The sequence below is a fragment of the Candoia aspera genome, chromosome 3 (genome assembly GCF_035149785.1).
Source record: "Candoia aspera isolate rCanAsp1 chromosome 3, rCanAsp1.hap2, whole genome shotgun sequence".
NCBI classification, from domain to species: domain Eukaryota; kingdom Metazoa; phylum Chordata; class Lepidosauria; order Squamata; family Boidae; genus Candoia; species Candoia aspera.
In genome coordinates, this window is record NC_086155.1 from 68382305 (window position 1) to 68398662 (window position 16358).

General features: G+C 43.1%; 1 protein-coding gene across 6 annotated transcripts in view; it reads left to right on the plus strand.

Annotated features, from left to right (window-relative positions):
* The first annotated feature begins 14390 nt into the window (after positions 1–14390).
* NFIA (nuclear factor I A) overlaps positions 14391–16358 on the plus strand; it is a 327174-nt gene continuing 325206 nt past the window's right edge. For 2 of the 6 annotated variants that reach the window (XM_063298036.1, XM_063298033.1), the window contains exon 1: positions 14391–14820. In XM_063298036.1, coding sequence (XP_063154106.1) covers positions 14794–14820 — 27 coding nt within the window. In that variant the 5' untranslated portion in view covers positions 14391–14793. The remainder of the gene's footprint in view (positions 14821–16358) is intronic. The other 4 variants (XR_010067582.1, XM_063298034.1, XM_063298032.1 and 1 more) reach the window with 3 other exon arrangements.

Below are 16358 nucleotides of genomic sequence, written 5' to 3' on the forward strand. Positions count from 1 at the left end.
TCTTACTAGACAAGTTCTATAGGCATGCTCTGAAACTCTAGTTTTCTAAGAGCCTTCCTTTTATTCCTGTGGAATTTGATACAGGTACAATAATTTGCTTTATTAAGTACAAGGATTTCATGTTTGTATAATTTTAAGCCCTAATACCATTGGTCAGTCATGTCTTTAAATGGTAGACCCCCCAAAATACTGCAGGTATTAGGAATTCATAAAATTATTCAGCTGGCATACAATAGTTAGATCCTGCTTACAAAAAGTCTCTTTCACTGGATTTCCAGCGTTCTTGAAAATTCTAAATGATCTTGAATAGACACCTCAGTAGATGCTAGGACAAGTTATTCCTTGTGCTCAGCTTTTCCCAAGCATAATATCGCAAGACTTACTTGAGTTGTGGGTAGCTTAGCTTGTGCTGCATAGTTCTTCAGAAATGGGCTTATGCAATATCTCCCATAGAGTTACTTATTTACAATCTAAAGCATTCTGGTCATCTCTGCCCAAAGACTTTCATTCACTCCATTAAAAAAAAAAAAGGAAATTCTGACTGTTCATAAGGAACCTCTCTGCCAGGAAGTAAAAAGTACTATAGGTTATTATTAATTATTAACATTTTTATTAGCATAGCTGTTGATTATCACACTGAACATTCCATCCAAACTCCCCATTAACATTTCATAAGAGGCATTCATGTATTCTACCAGAACATGTTCTTCTTATTCCGGAACAAGTCCTCAGAGAGGTAGTAGGTACTTCAGTCTAGACCAGAATTGCCCAACCTCAGCAACTTTAAGATGTGTGGACTTCAACTCCCAGAATTCCTGGCTGGAGAATTCTGGGAGTTGAAGTCCACATATCTTAAAATTGCTGAGGCTGAGAAACTCTGGTCTAGAAGGAACTCCTAACAGAAACCTAGTCTTTAAAAACCCTTGAGGTAATGCCTTTGCTACCACTGTAATTTCTATGGATAACTTCAGCACAGACTTGGGATTTTGTGGCACAGGGAACTCTAATCATCCCCTGGTGCTTTCCTGATAGTTTTGCTGAACACTGTCTCATGTCAGTGCTAACCTGATAACGCATTAGACCAAGTTTAAGCAGTAGGTAAAATATAGCTTTCCATTTGTGTCTATTCTTCCTAACCGTTTGACACATCTTGTTTGACCAATGTTTTCATGTGACATATTCTACAAGGGCAAAAAAATAAATAAATCCTGATTTTGTTTATTCCTAACTAGATTGTTCAAGGGACATTGTGAGACACTTTATTTACTCCCTGTACCAATGTGTTTTTTCCTGGCTGCCCTACACTTTCCCAGATTAGGAGCTGAAACTGAAAGACCTGGTACAGATGTTTCAGGCACTCATACAGTATTCCTGTTCAGTGGCCTGGTTTATACAATGCAGTTTACTGGATCAATGGTGAGGTGCACGCTCTAACCCGAGAGGAGAGAGGAGAGAGGAGAGAGGAGAGAGAGAGAGAGAGAGAGAGAGAGAGAATTGTAAAGTGGTTAAAAACATCAAGGTGCTTGAAACCTTGACAAGTGTAGAGCATACCTCCCTAATACTGATGGGCTGCAATCTCCAAACTTATCCATACTTCTGTGGAAGAGAGTATATGTAGCACAGGGTTGAACTCTAGCTTTCTTGGTGCTCTCTGAGCTTGGTTGTTCACCTGCAGACATTTCATTACCCTACTAGGTAGCATCATGTCTGCCTGGCCAGGGGAAGGGCCACTAGTACTTTCCTAGTTCAAGAACTCATGGAATTCCAGGCAGAACTGGGGAAATGGGAAGATACTTTGTATTCTCCAAAACGATGAACCTTGACCTACTTACATGATTGTGTGCTGTGAGGTCCAATTATAAGAAGATACGATTGGATTAGGAGTAACTGGGTTAGGGTTAGCCTCACTGTTACCTACTTACCTGGAATAGGACCAGTTACCTAGAGTATATCATGTATTTTCCCTTCTTGAAGGCCTTCAAGCCAAAGTGGAAAAGGCATCCATTTGGGTTTCTAATTATGCATTCTCTGCATCAAGTTTCAGGGTAGATTAGATGATCTATAGGATCCTTCCAGTTCTGTAATTCTAAACTTATTCAAGAGGCTTTGGTGACAGAATTTGTTAAAACATTTTGAAAATACAAAATGTACGCATACTGTATATGCTGCTCAAAACTTGGGAGTTTCTTTAGATGCTGTGGTCTGAAGCCATAGTTTTACTAGGTTAATAACAGCATTCTGAATTGGAAGTGAACTGGGATTCAGTGGAGATTTTTAAAAATGAGATGATATATTCATAATTCCATCTTCAGTCTTGCTGCAGACTTTCTTTAAATGCAGATCCACTTATGGTATATTAGAGTGGTCTTAATGAGAAATTACTAGGGCAAGGATAACTGTACCAAGGTTATCTTATCCAAATAGTGCTAGCTGATGCATCAGCCTAAGCTGTTAAAAGATAAGTTGTGCCATAGAGGCACTTGTGTTTCTAATGATAAAGCTGAACATAGAAGGATCTCAATCTCCAAAGTTGATTTTTTAGGGAAGAGTTCAATCCTGCCCAGAACTGGTTGAACACCAGTCATCTAGCCCGAAAAGAAATCTATTAATGGCATCTCTGTATTATCCAGACTGAGCTTCATCAACTAGCATTACTGTATTGAAATGCTTATTTGGTATTTCCTTTACTATGACAGAATCTGATGAAAAGGAAAGATGGAACTCCATGTCATCAGAATATTAATACTTTATTCTAAATCTCTAAACCATGACATGTAGTGGTTTCATGTAGATATTTAACAGCATGGAGGATAAAATGAAATTTTATGGAATACCATGGAATTGAGCAGGAATCCCCTAGTGCTATGTCCTAGAGATGACAATTCAGGTATCATCAGAAGCACCAAAAAATTGTTTTCACACACACTTAACTTGGATACTCACTCACTCACTCAAGCAGTTTGTCAAGGAAAGGGATTTGGGCCACAGACCTATTAACTGTACAGGTTTTCTGGATTCAGTGATACATTTTTAGGAATGAATGCAGTACAACCTTATTAATGAGACTAGGACTACTCCTTGATCCAGCTGAACATTCCCATGCTATTATGAGTAATAACCTATTAAGAGAAAGGGTCAAACAAACAGCTGATTGGTCAAATTCTATCAAGCACATTGCCCTCATCCTTCGAAATTGATGCAATTTTTTATTTGAAGATCAAAAATCGGTAACATGGTTGAGAGAAGTCTTCAAAAAGAGTACCTTAGAACAAAAACAAGCAAAGGAAAGCAAAGCAACGGGTGCACATAATTCTTTCCTCCATATTTAGATTCTGTTTTGCAAAAAGTTGTTCATCATTGTCATGCCCATGTAACACCTTTGCTTTGTGAACTGCACTCATTACCAGTAGGCTTCTGGGTGCAATTCAAGGACCTGATTTTTAACCTATTAAGCCCTTCATGATGTAGGGCCTGGTTATCTAAGGGACCATCAGTTTTCCATAATTTCTGCCCATCCTGTGTGATTAGGCAGAGTTGGCATGCTTCAGATCCCATTAAGCATGTCATCTGATGCAACTTAGGAAGTGTGCTTTCTCTGTCACAGCTCCTTATTCCTGGACCAACATTCCTCCTGAAATTCATCTGCCTCCCTGCCCTCTTGATTGTATTTCAAAGAACCTTTAAAACCTGGCTCTTACCCCAAATCTTGGGTAAGGGTGACAGGTCCTGTGGATTATACTATTTTTAGAATGAATGGTCTCTCTGTTTCTGGATGCTTGTGGTTTAATTTGTATCTTTTAAAATGATTTTATTATTGTATGCCAACTAGAGTTGTTATGGATTTGGGCAGCATTATGAATTTTAATAATAAAAATAACCACCACCACCTACATTCAGCCATGTCTTCCTGCTGGCTATGCATGTATCCACAGAGAAACCCAAACAAGTACTTTATGCTAGGTAGTTGATGAGAAAAGATGAGATTAAGATTTAGTTTCCCATGCAAAAATGTTGCTATAGTAGGAGGAAGGGTTGTTGGGCTGACATCAGAGGTGAAGTCTTAAAGCATAACAAAGAATTCTGGGAAGAAGTGGAATGGAGGCATACTGGCTGGCAATGAAGATGGATTTAGACAGTGGTGGCTATTGAAGACTGGTTGTTGGTTAAAGAACAAGGAAGCTTAGTACATCCATTATGGACTGGGCAATGTTTACACTGCTAAAAGCTTGTTGGTTTGAGAATGGCCTAAAGAAATGGAGTACAGAATGAAATCACATTCCTATACATTTCAAACTAGTTATTTAGTTGATTTATATCCCACTTTTACTTTCCACAACTCAAGGCAGTGTACATATGGCTCCTCTTCCTGTCTTTCCCCACAACAACTCTCTGAGAGAGAGTAATTGCCCAAAGTCACCCAGTTGGCTTCCACTCGTAAGGGAGGACTAGAACTCTCTGTCTCTTGGTTTTTAGTCCAGCACCTTAACTACTACACCAAACCAGCTCCCATTTGACTCTCTTCAATATACTTCAAACCTATATTATTCCACCACAAAGTGTAAGTGGGATGGAGAATTTGTAGGCCACAGCATGTTACTGGACACTAGCTCGCTTCATCCCAACTAGCATGGTCAATGATGAAAGTTTCATTCATTTCTGTAATTCATCTAGTTCTGCCTTATTGACAAAATTAGGACTGGCTTGGCCTTATAGGTAGCAACAGATGGCTGATCGTGGTGGTGGTGGTGGAGGAGGAGGTGGAGGAGGAAGAGGAGGAGGAAGATCATTTATTATATTTGTATGCCGCCTGATTCCCAGCGACTCTAGGTGATTTACAAATTGTTAAAAACATTTTAAAACAAGGAACAATACAAAAACAACACAAAATGAAAGAACAGGCATAGTGCAGAAAACAAACCCAGATAGGAAATTGTTCTTGAAAAACTAAGTGGGGGTCATTCTTGTTAAATACCTGGATGGGAGATCACCATGAAATCCAAGGCTATAGGCTAGATTGGGAAGAAACAACATCCTAGAAGGCAATAACAAACCAATTATTGTTGCTGAGAAAATTACATGTCCAATACCTGGACAAGGACAAAAATTGCCACCAAGAAAACAGCTGTCATTATCTCAAGCCTCCAAAATGTAGCACCTACGCTTTTAATAGAAAGTCAATGCAATATTATTTCACAGGATCACCTGATTTAAGGGCACTGTGGGTCTTTTGCAATTGCATCTGAAGCTGAGTTGCACTGTTAAGGGTATGTCTCAAGACAGGTGTGCAAGGAACAATATATGCTTGTTTACTCCCAAGTAAGTGTGCATAATACATAAACAGTTACTACAGTGTTTCTCAATCTTAGCAACGTTAAGCTGTGTGGAGTTCAATTCCCAGAATTCCCCAGCCAGATGCTGTCTGGGGAATTCTGGGAGTTGAAGTCCACACAGCTTAACATTGCTGAGGTATAGAAACACTGCAGTAACTGTATTTACCATTAAAATTATGCTTGGATATACAGTTGTGGGAAAAAGTAAGTACACCCTCTTTGAATTCTATGGTTTTACATATCAGGACATAATAAAAAATATCTGGTCCTTAGCAGGTCTTAAAATTAGGTAAAGACAACCTCAGATGAACAACAACACATGACATATTACACTGTGTCATTATTTACTTTACAAAAATAAAGCCAAAATGGAGAAGCCATGTGTGAAAAAGTAAGTACACCCTTACTGTTTCCATAGGTATTAAGAGGCTAAGTAGCAGCCAGGTGCTGCTAATCAAATGCCCTTGATTAATTGACCATCAGCAAGTGTGACCTGTCATGAGCACTGATGGTGAGCAGGAGGGGGCCCCTATCCAGGGGGGAAAATGCAGCCATAGTAGAGAGACTTTGAGCTGTCATTCAAAGAGACACAGAACAGACCCGCCTTGACTTTTGGGGTTTATCTGTATAGGTTTTCTCACGCTTCTTCAGTTTGTTAGGATTTTCTGTCTACTGTAGCAGTAATAAAACACTAGAGACCTATTCCTCTTCTTGGCGTGGTTCCTGCTTGTCAGGACATGACCTCTATAAAAGCCAACGTTTTAGGGGTGTGCTGGTCTCGAGCATTCAGGTGTTGTTACCACAATACCAAAGAGTAAAGACATCAGCAATGATCTTAGAGAAGCAATTGTTGCTGCCCATCAATCTGGGAAGGGTTATAAGGCCATTTCCAAACAACTTTAAGTCCATCATTCTACAGTGAGTACACTCATTCACAAGTGGAAAACATTCAAGACAGTTGCCAATCTTCCCAGGAGTGGACGTCCCAGCAATTCACCCCAAGGTCAGACCATGCAATGCTCAGAGAAATCGCAAAAAAATCCAGGAGTTACATCTCAGACTCTGCCGGCCTCAGTTACCATGTTAAATGTTAAAGTTCATGGCAGTACAATTAGAAAAAGACTGTACAAGTATGGTTTGTTTGGAAGGGTTGCCAGGAGAAAGCCTCTTCTCTCTAAAAAGAACATGGCAGCATGGCTTAGGTTTGCAAAGTTGCATCTGAACAAATTGCAAGACTTCTGGAACAATGTCCTTTGGACAGAGAAGACCAAAATGGAGATGTTTGGCCATAATGCACAGCACCACGTTTGGCAAAAACCAAACACAGCTTATCAGCACAAACATCCCATGCCAACTGTCAAGCACGGTGGTGGAGGGGTGATGATTTGGGCTTGTTTTGCAGCCACAGGACCTGGGCACCTTGCACTCATTGAGTCGACCATGAACTCCTCTGTATACCAAAGTATTCTAGAGTCAAATGTGAGGCCATCTGCCCGACAGCTAAAGCTTGAAGGAAATTGGGTCATGCAAGAGGACAATGATCCCAAGCACACCATCAAATCTACAACGGAATGGCTGTAAAAGAAAAGAATCAAGGTGTTGCAATGGCTCAGTCGAAGCCTCAACCCGATTGAAATGCTGTAGCGGGACCCTAAAAGAGCTGTGCATAAACAAATGCCCACAAACCTCAATGAACTGAAGCAATGTTCTGTGGAAGAGTGGGCCAAAATTCCTCCACAATGATGTGAGAGACTGATAAAGTCAAACAGAAAACAATGTCTTCAAGTTATTGCTGCTAAAGGTGGTTCTACGAGCTATTGAATCACAGGGTGTACTTACTTTTTCACACATGGCTTCTCCATTTTGGCTTTATTTTTGTGAAAATAAATAATGACACGGTGTAATATGTCATGTGTTGTTATTCATCTGAGATTGTCTTTGCCTAATCTTAAGACCTGCTAAAGACCAGATGATTTTTATTATATCTTGATATGTAAAACCATAGAATTCAAAGAGGCTGTACTTACTTTTTCCCACGGCTGTTAACTCCATTTCTTTCAAAAATCATTTCCAGTTAACTGGGAAAACAATTAATTGATTCTGTTAGAATGAGATCTGTGACTTGAATGTAGGGGACTTTCCCCACTTGTACCTAAGCATAATACAGACTTGCTTGGCAACAGTTTTTTCTGCCAGAGGCCAAGAGTGAAAAAAGATTAAGTCTTCCTTAGCTGTACCAATCTTAAAGCAATGTTTTCCCCCTTAACTCGATGGTATTCAGTGACAGCCACAAGGTGTGTACAATCTTTTACAAATTAACAAGGTGTTGGATGGGCATTCAGGTGACCTAGACTGGGTGAGGTCATAATGAAGCTTGTTGCAGGCTGCCAACTCTTTCCATTTCCTGGTTAATCTCTAACCCAGTGTTTCTCAACCTTGGCAACTTTAAGATGTGTGGACTTCAACTCAATGCATTCAAAAAAGAATTCTGGGAGTTGAAGTCCACACATCTTAAAGTTGACAAGGTTGAGAAACACTGCTCTAACCCTAACCCAGCTGTTCTACCTAAAGAGCTGGACACAGTAGCGTTGTGCCAGTGGACTAACAGAATTGTGCAGCATGGCTCCCAACACCACTGGAACATACTACAGCGGAGTCTGGAGATCGACATTCTTTATCTATGCAAAGTAAAAGTGCTGCTATCACTCTTCTCGTTTTGTGACTTTTTAAAAACTTACTTTATTATGCAATGTGGGGGGTTGAGAAGGGGGACAGGGCAGGCCATCCCTGCCCCATCCCTGCCCCATCCCTGCTGCAGCCCTGTGACTGGCAAAAGATGTCCACCAGGGGGTGATAGGCAGAAAGGGGAAAGGCACAGGAATCAACCAATCGCTTTGTTTACTACGTGTTACAGCTGCATAATCAAGAGAGCCCCATTCAAAGGTCATTCAAAGGGATGCAATAGTGGCAGGAGAAGGTCAGGATAGGGGCTGCAGGGAAGGCAGCCCGTTTTATGACTGAGGAGTTTTATGCTGACTCATGGACTGGTGGGCAGCACTTTTACTCAACAGTTTAAAAGTCCAAGGTTGCCTTTCTGCAGGATGGATTCTTTTAACTGGCAAACCTATGGTCATTTGTCTGGACCTATTCTGCGGGACTCCGAGGGGGCTGAGAAACGTGCCCAGGACTGCGATTGCACGTGCATTATTAATCTTCAAAGCCTCGACGGGAGAGACCCCTTCCATGGCATGCACCCTATCTGCACTCGCCTTCTCTGCTCCCCCGCCCTCTCCCCCCATTCATTCATTCATTCATTCATTCATTTCAACGTCCGCCTGCAGAAAGGACTCGCACTGCGCATAGAGAGCGTTTCTCCTTTTCTCCTTTCTTCCTGCTGCTGCTGCGAAGCTTGGAATTGGGCCTAGTCCGTTGGCAACGCTGTCCCGGCCGGAGCGCAGGCTGAAAGGAATTCCGGCGGCGGCGATTGGCCCAGCGCTGGGGCTCCGTGAGAACGAACCTCCTCCGTGTGTGTGTGTGTGCGTGTGTGGTTCCTATGCAAATTGCAGCAGTTGCGGAAATCCACGAGCTGGGGAGGAGGGAGGGGAGTCTCAATCGATCGCAAGTTCTGCAAAGTCTAACACGAGTCACAAAGCTGAGAGGCGCGCGGAGGGGGGGTAGTATCTGAAAACCTAGCTAGTTCCTTTGGATGGATCGCCTTCAAAATACACAGAAGCTAGCAAGAATGCGTCAGTAGTCCTCTGATTGTCATAGTATTTATTCCTTTTTATAGTAACACAAAACCGTGCCCATTAACTTGTTAATTAGATGTATTTTCAAAAAATCTGTTCTTAAGTTTTAGCCATTCCAGGACTGCGGGGTTTTTTGCCTCCCGATGAAAGAAAGAATAGAAACCTATGACAACCCGTGAAGTCAATCGTTTCATTCTCTTAAAGTTTTTCTCGTACTCTTTCCATACGAGATACAGTTTTAGCCTTCCATTGCCAGTCTTGATAAACAGAAAAGGAATATGAACGTCGCGAGTTTATAATGCTTATTACATTGCAGATGTTTGCTTTGTAACCTATTTGGATTGCTACAAAATAATATATGTACTATGTGCACTATGCGGAAGAGAGCGGCAGGGTGGGTGCGTTTGTCTATGCACTAGTGTTTCCTTTTTTTTTTTTTCTCCCCAGCGATTTAGGAAAACCGCTGAGCTTGACAGATTTCCCCCCCCCCCCGCCTTGCTTCATAGCGCTTGCTCGTTGCCCCCGCCCCTCCCCCCAAAAGTACGTGCTCTGTTAAAAGACGTCTGGGATCTGCAGCCAGGCTAGCACAAAAGGAAGTGTCTAGACTTGGGATGTAATTGACAAGCGTATTCTCTAATCAATGTAGTAAAGCTTTGTGATGGACTCCAGCGCTGTCCAATAAGCGAGCAGCCTGGATATTGCAACGTTCGAAATATCCCAAGTGGGAGAAGAGGGGAAAAAGAGCGGAGTTAGTTGTAGTCTTCCCACATTCTCTGAAGTTACTGTCCGCTCATAAATCGGAGGGTAAGCTACAAATTGTCAAGTCAGTACACCCAGCTCCTTGGATGTTCAAGAATCCTTAATGACAAAAGTTTTTTTTTCCCATAGAGAAAATGCCCAGCTCCATTACTCTGACACGTAATGGAACAGTGGGCATTCCACTCGCCTTGTCCCCATATTTATAGTCACTGTCAACTGAGTATAGTTCTTATGAGGGGGGGTTGGGCATAATTTACCCCCCCCCCGCATTATTATACTGTTGGCTTGTATCTTATTCTAAGTGCTCCGATCTATGTTTCTGTAAATCCACGATTGTACTGATAGTGTCCCGAGATATAATAGTTTCTTGAAGAGCTGAGAGTGCAGCATATTTACATGGAATTATGCCGCACTGGTTTCTGGGAGACTTACTTCCAAGTAAGCATGAGGAGGAGTGAATCAGGAGCTTTGCTCAACCCGTCTGCCTAAGATGGGCAATAAACTCTTTCTTTCTCTAGCCAGTTTAGTGGTAACTGTCCCATATGCGTGCATTTGAACAACGTTTTCCCCTTTTTACATTTAAGCAATAGTGGCATGATCCAGTCAAACATGGAGATTTAACTCTTGTTAGTCTCAAATGCTACCTACATACTTGCATCTAGTTTTAAATCGGTAAACTAAAAAAGTGGGTAAATCAGGGAAAAAATAGAATGGATAAGTTGGGGATCTTGTAAACTTTTTGGAGAAGTGAGAGGATGTGAAGATGAGCGTGTGTGTGTGGATGTGAGTATGCACGATGTAGTTCTTTTCCATCCTTCCCGTCCAGAGCTGGAGGGAATGTAAGAAGATCTATACCCAACAGGTTGGAAGTCTGGCCCGTATTGTTCTGGATCCCATCACCCAAGAGAAACCAAACCCAAGACAACAACTGGCCTTGGAGATAAGATCTAGCTCCCTTATTTCTGTGTGAATCTTGAAAGCAGTCTGAGAAAATGTGCCATTGAACTCAGTTGGACTTCCAGCAGTCTGCATCAGGGGTCTCCTTTGGAAGAAAGTTGCCTGGATCAGTGGTGTAGGATTTTCCACATGCTTCAGAAGAACTGGATGGCTTGCAGAATCCTCAAGGCTGAAGGTTTAGTGGGAGTTAAGTCCCACAGAAATAATTGGTATTTGTGCTGAATTGACCCAAGTAGGGTTGCACTGAAAACTGGCTGAGCTGGCGTTTTGAATTCTTCACATTGGGCATTGGGTTCAAAACACTTTATCCTTGGCCCTGGGAGTCAGTTTTAGTCTGCCTTGGTTTGCAGCAGAACTCATACAAGGAACTGGAAGGAAACCTTCTTTTAAAATGAAGAGAAATGGGTGGGATGGGGTAGAGAAGGGGAATGGTGTTAAAATCTACCACTAATTCTGAGTTTGAAGTCATTCTGCTCCGGAGTAGCTTCACTTTCTGCCGACAAACTAATCTCGAGGAAGTGGTTTAAAACATCCCAGTCTAAAGTTTTTAAATCATATTAATGCGATTTCCCGTTAAGCTTCTCCCTAATATATATTCAAGATGGTCCGTATAAGTGAACCCTTCGCGACGTAATTTATATATCTAAGAGGATTTCACAGAGGCTGGCGAGGTAAAAGTTTCTGCAAATAAAACATTGTAAATGCAATGCCGGGCAGCGTGCCAGGTACAATATGGATAGCAGGGATCATGGCAGAAAGTCTTTTCACAGAGACATATACCATTTCACGGTAGCAGCCTATAGCGCCTTTCAAAGTTCCCATTTTCAAGAGAGACGTGCTGGCTCGAATGAGATTTTTGTCCTGGGTTTGTAATGGAGCGATCTCCGTTAGGTATACTTTATCCTCCCCTTGCTTCCCAAGCTTTTACGCACACGCACACACTTAGGGTTTGGAGACTTCTCCCTCCACCCTCCGTGAGAGAAACCTTCCCGGAGAAAGATTTCATACGGTTCTCTTTCTGTGTATCTCTGCCTCCTTTGGGGGATGGGGAGAAAGATTTAAGCTTAGGCTTTATTATTTGTGCCTTCCTCTCGTCGATTTTTTTTACTAGCCCCCGTGTGTTGGGGTGTGTGTGTGTGTGTGTGTGTGTGAGGTGGAGGGAGGGCGCGCTCCTATGAGAGCATTTTTGTGTAGGTTTTGCGGGGGGGGAGGGGAAGGCTAGGAGGGAGCGGATGTGAAAGGCTCGGCGCTGAACTTGGATGCAACGTCTGCCTAGAGGGCGCAAACAATCATCCCACGTCCAAAAGTCTTACGAAGGGCGCCAAAAGTTACTTAAGATAATATTGCTAACCACAAAGAGCTGGAAATCGTAGAGCAAAACTGCTTGCCAGCAAAGAAAGCGCAGCCAGGGGCCCAATCCTGCCTCCATCACAAATTCCTACTTCCCCCTTTCCTTTTCCTCTGTTAAGAGAAATTGGAGGAAAAATTCTCCCTTAAGTCACCCAGAGAGATAAGGAAGGAGGTGGGATATCTTCAGTGTGGGGAAAACTGAAGAGTTTGTGAAATGGACATCCACAATAGAAAACAGGAATGTTATCTGTCTCCCCACCCCCAGGAAATGTATTGATACCATAACAAAAGAATAGTTTGTTGTCTCCTGCTCAACAAAGTAGGCTACCAACATAGTGCCTACTTGACTTGCCTGCCCATTCACACAACTGCTGGACTGCTATCAGGAGAGCACTGGCAACTGATGCCAAGCTGTCAGTCTGTGGCTAACCAATGGTGCGCATACACGGCCGTGGGTAAGGATTCAGCTTTCCCCTAGCCACCACAGACACCGCTCTCGAAGTATTTGTGGCTGTAATGCCCCATACATGCGGATGCAGTGACTGTGAATAGCCTCAAGCTGAATTGGTTGTGGCAAGCAGCAGGAACTGCATCTAATCTACATCTGAGATACAAAGCAAGGGAAAAGAAATGTTCTCTGGACCACCAGCTACTCTTGAGTTCAGAGGAGGATGGAAAAGAAAGGCAAAACATATTTGGAAGCATATGGAAAGTCATAAAAAATAAGCTTTTTTCATGGTACTTCAGTTGTTTTTCCTCAGTATTTTCGCTCTTAGCAAGTTTTGTCAACCAGAAAATCCTGTCCAGGAAACTTGGAAAACAAAGAAATCCCATTAAGGATTTTGTTGCGTTTCTTTCCATGGTTTTATGTTACTCAAAGGTACCTTGGCCACTCTTTCTTTCTTTATTAAGAAGCTTGGAATGAAAAGTAAAGCCTTCCCTGAAATCAACTATCCGCAGTCTACAAATGGTGATAAGTTTTGAAACATTCAAAAATAAATAAAGCTAAAAGCATTATAGTAACATAGGCCTTGTCTCCGAACAGACATGTAAAAAGCTTTCCTGCCTTTTAAAAAAAGTCTGTAACAGTTTAAACTTTTGAGATACCTAACTCTATGCTCCATGAAAGAAGACTGGCATGCAGAATGTGGTATGTCTTGTGGTATCCTCTTCCTTTCTTTTAATGAATGGTTGTGGATCTGTCAGTGTCTGAAGGCTGCTGCTTTTTGGGAAATGGAAAGAAGATCAGAAAGGACTCCACTTAGTAGATTTAGTAAGATTGGAAAGAAGATATAAGACTCAGTGCAAGAAAATGTTGGTTGACTGGCAATTTTCCAAACCCCCAAAACCAAAGCTTTTTTGTGCCAGAACAATGCATTATGAGAAGTAAAGGACAGAAGGCTTGATTCTAAGTTTAATCACTTTTAAGTAATAAATGCTAATACTTTCTTCTTGTGGGTTGCAATATAGTCATTAAGTTCTGCATTATTAGTAAAAGGAACATAGCTATAACATTTTCAGAGTAAAAACAAGCAAACATGGACATTCATGAGATAGTTGGAAAGTTTGGTCTGATCCTGAGCTCCTAATCATGACCTTTTGAAAATGAGCCATACAGATTTATGAATGTCAGAACTGGTAGGTAAATGCATTATAACTTTGTTATTTAAAGAAAATAACATAAAAAACGCCAAATAATTTCACTTAGGGAGATAATTCTTGGGAAAAAATACAATTTTCAGTATCTAAGAACACAACTTTGATACTTGAAGGAGTGCGTGGAAGACAGTATCTATTTAGAATTATATACATTTTGAACAGGGTGTAGGTGAGCTGAATGCTTAAAACGGATATTGCAACCATCATGTTTATGAATGGTTCTTCTGGACAGAAAATATCTTTCCGCAGGAGTTGAGTAATAGAAAGTTTGGTCCGAAGTCCTTCAGAAAAAAAGAGAGACATGTGCCTGCATGGGAGTCGGGGGTGGTCGAGAGAGACCGAAATGCGAAAAAAGAAGTTTTGGTTGCTTAAGCACATCCTGCATAGCCTATAGCCGCTCGGGAGCCCTACATGCAAGCGGCTCCTAATTGCGTTCCCAGTAATGCACTGAGCACAGCACAGGGATCTGGGATAGGGAGGGCTGGCCGAGCAGTAGCACTGCAGCCCCCCTCCCCCGGGCAAGGCAGCGAGCGAGCGAGCTGCTGCTGCTGCTGCTGCTGCTGCTGGTGGTGGTGGAGCGGTGCAGAGCGAAGCAGAAGCTGGCTGGAGGCACGCTGGCAGGCTCCCGGAGAAGCTGGAGCCTGAGGCTTTCTACTGCTGTCGCTGGAAGCGTGGGGAGGGGGGGAAGTGTGCACTATGCCTTTAACGCCTGGGTACAGTAGACATGTATAGTGAAGTGTAGGGAAACTCTAGGCGGGGTTAAAGTTCAGCTCATGGAGCTGATCAGCGCTGGCTGCAGTTTAGCAGAGTTGGAAATGTGAAAGCAAGAAGCAGGCTCGATTCTTCCCCCTTTCTTTTTTTTCTTCTCTCTCTCTTTTTTCTCTCTCCCTCTCTCTATTCCTCCCCCTCCCTTTCTCTCTCTCTCCTTCTCTTTCTCTCTCCCCCTCTCACTCACACACCTCCAAGCCACAAACCCCCCCACAGCAATCATGTACTCTCCTCTCTGCCTTACCCAGGTAAGAAGCTCTTTGGATTCATTTGGGGGGAGGGGAATAGCGGGGGGGTTGCGGGAGGTTTGTCTGTGCGTTGCGGGGGGGTGCGCGTAGAGGGCGGGAGGGCGAAATCCAGCTTGCGGAAAGTAACTTTCTTTTCCGCGAGGTTACATTCTTGCTCTGGCACGGCCATTTGTATAGACACATGGCTAATGGCGCCTTGTTATTAAGGTTTTATTTAATTAATATGGGAATGTGCGAGTTTTTGTGTTGGAGAAACCGGGTGTCTCTCGGCGATGGGGAGGGTTCGTACCGAAATGCGGTGTGTGTGCGCGCGTGTGTGTGTGTTTAGGACGATCTGCACGTGTTTCGCAGTCTTGGAACCCATTACATGCTTGGTCATCTGAAATCAATACTTACTGTTTGTGCTTCAGAAGCGATGAACGTGGAAGAACGCAACCCAGATACAATTAGATTCTTTGTGTGTTGTTTTTAAAGTATAGCGTTAAGTAATTGCGCGCTGCGTGTATTCTTTTCCCCGCCTCCCGGACTGCTAGACCTGCATTGCTTTTTCTCCCTAAAGTCCTCGCACACTTTTGTGTGTGTGTATGTGTTCAGCAGCCTTGGGTTCGGGTGACTTCGGCTTTTGCCCGTACGCGGCACACAATGTGTATTCCAATCCTAGTCGGAACCAGAGGTCTGGAGAGATGCATTGCACCTAAGCCTTGAACTTTCCTCCCGTACGTTACATCGCGCTTTGATGGAGAACTTAAGAGCTTTAAGGAATCCACATTGCGTTCCTGGTTTGGAGCACCGCGCTTGCTGCGGCGGCCGCAGCTTCTGCAATACGTCCCGTTCCGTTACTCTCGTGCATGGCCCAGTTCGGGATCTTCGGAGTCCCCAGCAGCCTCCTCGAAGGAGGCTGAGCAGGGCCATCCATCCCAGCCCAGATCTGCCTTCCTGGCTGCCTCTAACGCTTGTCACTCGCTCGGGTGTCACATTTGCCTGGGGTTGTTTCCTTTGGGAAGTTAGGTTGGTTGTAACGTCCTGCCCGGGGAAAGGAGGAGGCGGGCAAGGGAGTTGCTGTTTGTAGAAAGTTGCTTGGTTCCTTTTGTTTGCATCTTAGCGAAGTTCCTCGTGGATTACAAATCATTCCAAGTGGGTCTTCAAGCCCACTTCGCGCCTCCCCAGATCTCCTGACTGCATTACTTTGAAATTTGAAGAGTTACGTGCATGACGCCTGAATACTACTCATGCAGATCTTTCTGGGAAACTGCGACTTCAGAGTTCGGGCAACTTTTCTAACTTCCTACACAACCCGCCCCCCTCCAGCGCTTTGCTCCCCCCCCCCCCGCAAAGAAAACTTTCATGCAGCGCCAGATTTCTCGGCAACATTCCCACCCTACCCCCATCCATGCTCCTTCTGAGATAAGTTGCCACGATTTAAAATCAGAAAAATGACCCGTATTTCTGCTTCTGCTCATTATTTTAGCAAATTACATTGCTTGGCTGCTCTTTTTCTGACTGATAATCCTTGTTAGACCTTTGGTGTTTCTCACTCT